This window comes from Malurus melanocephalus, unplaced genomic scaffold (assembly GCF_030028575.1).
Source record: "Malurus melanocephalus ecotype Western Australia unplaced genomic scaffold, MMel_1.1 scaffold_496, whole genome shotgun sequence".
Classification (NCBI taxonomy): domain Eukaryota; kingdom Metazoa; phylum Chordata; class Aves; order Passeriformes; family Maluridae; genus Malurus; species Malurus melanocephalus.
The window spans coordinates 153,764-163,024 of NW_026623728.1; the positions used below are offsets into that span (position 1 = coordinate 153,764).

Sequence of the window (9,261 nt, forward strand, 5' to 3'; positions counted from 1 at the left end):
GATGGAAGGGAAAGAAGCAGCCCACCCCTCTTTGGAGAGTGCTCCTGCAGGTCAGGAGGACTGGGCAGAGGTGACCACGGTGCAGTTTCTGACCAGAAGCCCCCTTTGGCTCCCCCAAGTCTTTGAGAACCGAACCAGGAATTGAAATTCCACACCGGTGCTGCCCAACAAGAGGCACAGCCCAGCTGGAAGCTTCCAGCAGCTTCCMAAGGCAGCCCAGACCACCCTGGAAGGGAATTCTCCATGGGTGGGGAGRGCCTGGGGACTCAGAGCCACCACACAAACCCTGGTGAGGCTCCTACGAGCTTTCAGCCTCTCCAAGAGCTCTGATTGTCCCCACCACGCTGATCTCCCTCACACCAACGTGCAGGTGGCACATTTACACCCCAAAAATCCACCCCTGAGCAGCCCTGCCGTGATGCTGCAGGCTCAGGGCCCCTTTTCTGGCCCCTTCCTTCCGCAGAGGGCTCAGAAAATGAAAGCAGAGCCCTCGGTTCCGCTTCCTGCCTCTCGCTGGCCTCACTTCCCCAATCCCTCAGCAGCTTTTGAACAAAACCAGATGATTCTGGGGTAGGGAAGGGTGAAACTTCAGCTCCTTSAGGGAGAGAGTGGCACCCAAACACTAATAAAGTGACACCGGAGAGAAGCTGCATGAACAGGAAAAAAATCAGCCTTTTAGCAAGAACAGATAATTTTATAGCAGTGCTATTTCTTCTGTTCCTAACACAGCAAGTGGGAAAAAAAAATAAAGCCTGAAAGAACAAGGAGATGTGGTTACCCATTCTCTTGCCTTGCTCAGGGGCAGAAAAGCTTCTTTTGCCCCAAATAACTGACATGGTCAACGCAAGACCATCCAGATTCCTCCAATTCTGCTCCAGTGGAAGGGAGCTCGTGGTATCTTCCAYTTCTCTCAAATCCAGAGGCTTTCCTTCTCCAAATTTTTGCTTTTTAAAAAGGACAACCACTGAAACAGGCTTTCATATAAATGATAATTTTATTGTAAATAAAATGATACATTGGCCTGGCTTTGCACTGCAAGCCCCCGGTCGGTAAATAGAGACTACTGGGTCAAGGTCTTCTGCACAATCCAGGTTAAAGCCTTTTCTCCCTGCTTTGCATCATTTATGGTGGCAATAAAATCCTTTTTTACCTTTCTAAACTGCTCCTCKTGGTCAATCTGTGTTGGTAACTAGTAGCAATGGGATTTCCTTGGAGCAGCTCAAGTCCTTTGGAATATTATTCCAAATTAAGGAAAAAAACCAAACCAACAAAATCAAAACCCAAAAAACCCATCCAAACTGATGCAATTTAACTGCCACTAGAATGGGCAAAGATGGGATTTTCTGGAGAACAGGCAAATAACCTGGAATGCACAGAATCGTCACACCAAGACCAAAATGTCACCACTTTGTTTCCTGACCACCTCAGGGACAGCCAAATTCCCCCGAGTTCCTCTCCAATGGGTATCTCGAACATTTTTCTGATTAGTTTTAGGATAATGGGACCCTGATAAGAAATTCTTTGTCAAACAGAATATTCTCCATTTCTGCAGCATCTTCCATCAGAGATCCCAATTCCCAATATTCCCAGTATATCCCTGCCTGGAAAGAACAGCAGGAAACTCAACTTGGAATGGACACAATAASTCATTGTCAGCCTGGCACTCCTCCTCCACTCTCTCCTAAATGAGTTTATTCCCAGTTTTTTCCCAAGTCTGCCAGGATAAAGAGGCCAGATAYAATTGAATTTTGAGGTATAATTACATTTCTGTCCACTTGAAACTCTTYTGCTGCCAGGGCTGCTAAAAGCCCGTGGTATCAATGTCAGASTTATTCATGGGAGCAGTGGACTGAGGAATCCAGATCTTCCTTTTCCATAATCAAGAGGGCTGTGAGGAAACAAAGAGGCATTTTGGCTCGGCTCTACTCGTTATAAACCATCAGCAAATTTCTCTGCAAAACCAGCTGCTTTTTTTTCCTTTTTAAATTCATAAAGGCGTCAAATTTATTTCCCCACCTCCCTCCCCCCAAACCACCCCGTAACAGTCGATATATATAAAAATAACCAAATATGATCTTTTAACGAAATAAAAAAAAAAAAAAAAAAAAAAAAAAAAAAAAAAAAAAAAAAAAAAAGTATGAGGCATCACCGTTTACATGACGTAAAAAGAGCTAAAAAAGAGCGATATAAACTACATTCATAAAAGTGCATCTCCAAACATACAGGCAATGCTTTGGCTTGTTCCTGTGCCGAACTCGTGGCTGCTGGCCCCGTGTTCTCTGTCACTCTAGAGCTGTGATTTGCCCCTGGCACACACCCAGCACGGATTTGGGGACAGCACCGAGCCCTGCAGTCCTTTTTTAGTCCTTTTTTTTAGTCCTTTTTTCCAGTCCCGGAATGGTGGGTGAGGTAAAAGCCACGGCGGGTCCTGAGGGTTGAGCTGCTTCGAGGCGTTATTAGAAATTAATTAATTAGGAATTAATTAGGAATTCCCTCGTGCCCTGCTCTCTGCTGGATCACGACATTTGGGATGGTGAGGGAAGAGCAGGGGAGAAAGTCTGGGTTTGGTGAGGATGGAGGGAATGAAAACCCCGCAGGCGTCACCGCGCTCCCATCGCTGCCGGTGCTGGGTGAAAACTCCCATCTTTGGTTTATTTAGGCTGCAAGGCTTGAAGAGCTGAACCCCCCAGAGGTGCTGACCCTGCTGTTTTGGCCATACCAACCCCACAGATGATCCCACATTCCCTGCAGAGCGGTGTGAAAAGTTCCCTAAATCTGAGCAGGAGCGTCCCACCCTCTCTTCCCCTCACGGTGATGATGAAGTGCAAGGCCAGAGGTCAGGCYAAGGGTCTGGACAATCTGGAGTCACGTTCCAGGCTGGGAAAAGATCAACAGAAGTGCTCTCACTAGAATTAAATAAATTATGGAATAAGGGTTTTTCATAAAAGGGATCCCCTAAGTGCCCACGGTTGGGACAGTGCATCCTTGGAGTAGTGCAGGGAGCCTGGAAAGGAAACCAACACCAGCTTTTACTGGTTAGACTTTGCTCTGGGTTTGGCACAGAAAAAACACTTCATATTGTTAAAGCTTTTCAGGACTTTTGGTTGGTTGGGGCTTTTAGGGTTCTTTTTTTCCCCTCTTTTAATTCAACACAGTATTTTTCATGTGTTCAAGGAGCTCTGTTTCATAAAAACTTGCCTTATCCTGCTATTAGCATTCACTTAAAAACTTAATTTTACTGCATTAGGAAGCAATTTTCAAATTTTTATGGGGGAGAAGAGTGGGGGTGTGTGGAACTTTGATATGGTTTCCAATACAAGAGCAGAACACCTTCAGTGTTGCCCTATAAAGCAATATTTTAGTTAATTAACATTGCTTTTCTTAGTTTCATTACTCAGAGATAACTTATAATCACTCCATGAATCCCCAGCACTTAAAAACTGCTGAAATAAAGATGATTAGCACAGAGGATTTGAGGCCATCAGGACCTCAAAGTTCTCAGACCTGTGGGATCTTTCAAGTGTACAATCACTTGGAAACATTTTGCTGGTACCTCCATGGGGATCTCCAGGTAATTTTAGATATTTGCTACMACTTAAAACATTTTCTCTGGCTCCCTGTTTGACTTGGACTCCTACAAAAGATGAAGTTAGGCCATGACATTTTTATGGCACTCTGAAATGACCTCTTGCACGCCTGTAAAAAAAAATGAACGACGCACAGCGAAAGGTTGAGCTTGATTGCAGCTTCCCGTGCACAGCGAGTGTCCAGGTCATTCTCCCCAAGAAAACCTCAAAGAAACGCTGGAGTAAATTCCTGGGCACCAGATGGACTATCTTTGGTTTAAAGGATGGTAAAAAGCTACCAGCCAAAGAGACAGATGCAGGAGGAACCTTGGAAAAATGAGCTCTGGATTTTCCAACGTCAGCGGGAGAGCCTCAGGCCCCGGAGTGATTGCATTCTGCTGAAACTCGTCTGATTATCCTGAACATTTTTCTAGAAAGACACCCCCCCCTCACCCCCAGCCCCAAATCCACGGGTTCATTTATAAAATAACACTATTCACATACTTTTGAATCAGTATTTTCTGAACACCTTCAGATGCTGAATACTCRAGAAGAAAAATATACCATACTGTAGCGAGCGCGCGCTCCGTGACACATGGCTTTGTGCTGGATTCAGGGACTGGAGATGCCTCTGGAGCTGCAGACAGAGCTGCTGAACATTTCTATCTTGCTCCCACTTGGATTCAGRTTTCTCCTATGTTCAACCAGTGAGATATTTGTTAAGATTCCCATTCCCAGCCTGCAGAGAACACGCAGCCGGCTGCAATGTCACGTCCAGGTAACTCGGGGCAAAAAACGCAGCTCTGCTCGGACAGCTGTTGGCAGGATGAACATCAGTCCAGCAAGCAAAGGAATCAGGCACGAGAGCAGACCCTAAGTTCCTTGGCAGAACTTCCCCAAAGGACTAGGCCTAGCTGAGTTGGCATTTCAAAGATGCAGCACCACGACTGGGCAGTTGCAACCAGACCAGGCAAGGGCGTGGAGAGCCCGGCAGGAGCTGCGAGCGAGGGAGGTAATTCAGTACTGGAGCTGTGCAAACTGATGTCTGAGCAGCTCTTCAGCAGAGGGTCTGTGCCTGGCTTCCACAAAGATCTGCTTTAGGAAGTCCCGGCAATGTTCTGATATGTGGGAGGGCAGCTGGGGGTTGGTGGGCTGYGTGGCGATTTTGAAGATCGCTGCCATGGCTTCGTACTCTGCCCAGGGGGGTTTCTCTGTCAGCATTTCCACCACGGTGCAGCCGAGGCTCCTGGAAAAGCAGACAGCAAAAAAAAAAAACATGTGAGAATTCACCCAACAACACCTCAGCTCACAAACTCAACTTGCTGAGYTGCAAGGTAGAAAAAAAAATCGGATTTTTTAACACTTTTAACTCAGTGAATCGGAGCTCGTTGACCCCACAAAGACACTTCAGCAAAATCCTTTTTCAAGTCACAGCCTCAAAATGCCCACGTTGAGAAAAAAAACCAACTTAATAATACCTCCACAAGAAACCAAGCATCAGTCAAAAAATAATTAAAATTGTAATGGTTCCAAACTGGGAAGGCAGTAAATTAAATCCCAGGGGGACAGATCCATCGTTACCTTAAGGAAAAATTCYTTGTAAAGTTAATGGGGCTCTGCAGGCAACTTGAGGGTGAGGATGTGATTCTGAGCCACYATTCTGAGGCAACGTGACTCCAATACCTTCCCAGGGAAGATGATTTCTGTAGCACTGCACTGATTGGGGTTTGTTCAAAAAGGATTAATTGCATCCTCCAGGCCATGAATTAAGTAAAAAGCCATTAGTGATTTTTTAATATGCAATCCTGTGTTTTTATCACATCTTTCCATTAAAAAGGCAAAACTGCCTCCTCTGCCTTAAAACTAAACCTYCTTTTGAGGTGAAAAGCAAGGAAAAGACATGTCAAGAGGCAGACTTGCATCAATTGCCAAGCCAAGGAAGGAGAGGAATTAAATACAGTGAGTATGCAAGAACTGATTTCTCAACAAGGCTTAAAATCCAACGTGAAAATTTTACAGTTTTCCAGCCATTTCAGACTTACTAGAAGAGAGTACAGAAAATGCAAACCATGTGTGCTGAAGTGCTGGGGGGTTGCTCAAAAGCAAGCAGGGATATATTATTGTTTAGACTGATTTATACCGTTTAAGCAGATCCGGTTTCTTTAAGATATTCAGCAAACAGCAGGAATGTTTTTCATGTCAAGTCACTCCAGCAATAACAAATAGCTCACATATTCTGCTATTTAGGAAAAAAGGAAAACTGGAGAGGGGCCTGCAGCAGTGGCACAGGGCCAGGTGGATGGATTGGTTACGTTTCTGAGCCTCTGAAATGCATCCACCCCGGGATCAGTGCTTGCACTGGAAAATTCTGACCCCCTGAAATAAAGATTGGGATTGCAGGAACTGGAACCCAGCCAAGGGCAGCGAGTCTTTGATGGGAATGGACCAATGTCAGCACCAAGAGGAAATCCACAACTGCACCAACCCAGGGGGAAGGGCACGTGCTGCAATTTCTCCCCACCATCCCAACTGGGAGAGTCTGCAGGATTTAACTCTTTGCAGAGGAGATGTGTTTCTGCTGAGTTTCCACCCACTGCTCGTACAGGAAACAGGCCCTGCTTAACTGTGGAGGCACAACCAGACCTTTTGTCCCTGTGGTTTATTTAAGTTTTATAATCACACCTTTTTAAGGCCTCCAAAATTAACATTTTGGCACAGGACCATTTTGCTCTTTTGATAGAGGCTGTTCCTTGGCTATGCCAATAATAGCACAGCTACAGTTTCCATTCATGCAGATTATCTCTGATCTGACCTGGATCTTTTCTGTTATTCCAGGTTTGGGCATCTTTTCTTTAAGGCTGAAATTCTATTCATTTCCAGTACATTTTAAGCATCACTCTTATTTTACAACTGAATGAGTGGGCTCCCCCTAAACAGCCTTCAATGCCATTCTAAGGGAAATCACAGAACCACAGAAAATCCTAAATTGGAAGGGACCCACAAGGATCATCATCCCAATTCCTGGCCCTGCACAGGACAYCCCAAGAATTCACCAAGTGTCTGAGAGCGTAAGGAGTATGAAAACATTGCACCAGGCAGAAAGCAAATCAACAGTTAGAGGGAGGAATGAGTGGAAACTGTTCCTGAAAAATTAAAACTACTACCAAAAAAACTAAAACTACTGGAAAACTGAAACTACTCCTGAAAAACTGCTCCTGAAAAACTAAAACTCCTCCTGCAAAACTGAAACTTCTCCTGCAAAACTAAAACTCCTCCTGCAAAACTAAAACTCCTCCTGAAAACGAAAACTGCTCCTGAAAAACTAAAACTACTCCTGAAAAACTAAAACTCCTCCTGCAAAATTAAAACTACTCTCGAAAAACTAAAACTGCTCCTGAAAAACTAAAACTACTCCTGAAAAACTAAAACTCCTCCTGCAAAACTAAAACTACTCCTGAAAAACTAAAACTTCTCCTGCAAAACTAAAACTACTCTCGAAAAACTGCTCCTGAAAAGCTAAAACTACCCCTGAAAAACTAAAACTCCTCCCAAAAAACTAACTCCTGAAAAACTGAAATGCCTCCTGAAAAATGAAAACTGCTCCTGAAAAACTGAAACTATTCTTGAAAAACTAAAACTACTCCTGAATAACTGCTCCTGAAAAGCTAAAACTGCTCCTGAAAAATTAAAACTACTCCCAAAAAACTAAACTACTCTTGAAAAACTAAAACAACTGAAAAACTGCTCCTGAAAAACTAAAACTCCTCCTGCAAAACTAGAACTACCCCTGCAAAATGAAATGAGGAGTTAGGCGCTAACACTGCAAAGCGCAGCCTGCAGAAGATCATTCCTTGAGCTCCAATCAGCGGCTTTTCCTTAAACTTTTGATCGAGGAACAAGAGGTGAATTTGGATATTGAGGTGACAGAAGGTGTGTGTGTGTGATCTGGCTCCAGGAAAGCTGTGATCTGTGGGTTCAGGGCTCACCAAACATCYGCTTTCCTGCCGTAGCCTTCCCCGCTGATCACCTCAGGGCTCATCCAGTACGGGGTGCCCGTGACCGAGCGGATTCCTGTCCCAGACATGCAGATTGTCTGCAGCCTTTTGCTGGCCCCAAAGTCCCCAAGCTTCACATTCCCAGCAGAGTCACGGAGGATGTTGGCACCTGGACAGAAAGAAAAACCCAAGACAGCTGTTTTCATGYGATCCAGCTGTTGGAATGATATCCAAGCCCAAATAGTGCTCATGGTATGGCTCTTTCCCCATYAAGCCTCAGGTGACCTGCTAAACATCATTTCTTTAATTCAGGTTGTGGATGAGCCAATTGCTAATGGCTGTAAATGGGAAAAACTTCAGGGAAAAACACAAGGAAGTGAAGGGGGAAGGGAAATGAGAGCTGAGTCAGCACCAGCATTGTTACAGTGCCTGTAAACAGCGTAGCAGGGCCCCCAGGCCAAGGGCTGAGAGAGAACTGAACTGATTTTAGAGAATTTTTTTTTATTTTTTTATTGGGATGCTGCTTTGTGCTCAGCTGGGTAACAGATGTAGCTAATTAAACCACTTTGAACTCCTACAATAAACAAGTCAATCTCCACTTCACTTGGTCAGAGGTCCTGAACACGAAGCACCAGGGAAAAAGCAAACTTTAGAGCTCAGCTTTGATGTGGACACAAACTGAGGTCTAGGCACCAAAACCAATTCTTCCTCCTCAAGAACCCCATTGCTGCCATTATCTGGTACGTGCCCACATGAAATATTTCTGCTCTCAAATCAAGCACATTTATGTGTGGGGAGAGTTTTTTTTTTTTCCCTTTTCCCACAGATCTCACCCTTTATGTCCCTGTGCACAATCATGTTGCTGTGAAGGTACGAGACACCCTCCAGGATCTGCCGGGTGTATTTTCGGGTGACRTTTTCCGTCAGGGCTCCGTAGGCCTTCAGCTGGTCTTTCACTGACCCCTTTTTTTGGAAAAAAAAAGCAAACTGAAGGAATTGGCAAAGAAATGACAAAGCACAGATCTTGCAGAGTCCATTCAAYTCCCCACAAACCCTGGGTGTTGTGTACCCAGCAATGATCTTTGGCCTCTGCTAAAGCCTTTCTGGGAGGCTCTTAGAGCATCTTGCCCTAAAAACCCTTTTTAAGGACAGACTTCATGGCAAAAATAGCTTAGGGAGTTTCTGTCTGCTGGTACAACTGGTTGTGAAGTAAATAAAATATATAAAAATAGTAAATAAAATACATRAAATAGCTCAGCAGACTGATCTGGGTCAAAAGGCTCCTTTTTTGCAGGGTCAGTTTTAGCCTCACTTGCAGTACCATGACTCTGCTAATTCAGCTATCATGATTTACGTGCTGGTCTAAGCATTTTGAGTTACTTTGGTAGAACTGAAGAAAAGAACTGGCTTTAGTGACCAATAATAAAGAGAATGCATTTCAAGTACAAGACACTTGAGGGAAAAAAAACCAAAGAGGTTATTTGGGCATAAATAAAATGAAAGTGTGGCATTATGAGCCAGCTTGAAAAGGCTCAACCCTAAGAGAGTCTGAGGTGGATGATGAATTTAGGGGGATCTGCTAATTCAGCTATCATGATTTACGTGCTGGTCTGAGCATTTTGAAGTACTTTGGTAGAACTGAAGAAAAGAACTGGCTTTAGTGACCAATAATAAAGAGAATGCATTTCAAGAAAAAAAAA

At 44.3% G+C, this 9,261-nt stretch overlaps 1 protein-coding gene across 1 annotated transcript in view; it reads right to left on the minus strand.

Annotated features, from left to right (window-relative positions):
- Positions 1-2,109: 2,109 nt before the first annotated feature.
- Positions 2,110-9,261, minus strand: part of MAP3K3 (mitogen-activated protein kinase kinase kinase 3) — a 36,959-nt gene continuing 29,807 nt past the window's right edge. The window contains exons 15-17 of the mRNA XM_057381180.1: positions 8,395-8,524; positions 7,553-7,730; positions 2,110-4,812 (exon numbers count right to left, since the gene is read on the minus strand). Coding sequence (XP_057237163.1) covers positions 4,584-4,812; positions 7,553-7,730; positions 8,395-8,524 — 537 coding nt within the window. The 3' untranslated portion in view covers positions 2,110-4,583. The remainder of the gene's footprint in view (positions 4,813-7,552; positions 7,731-8,394; positions 8,525-9,261) is intronic.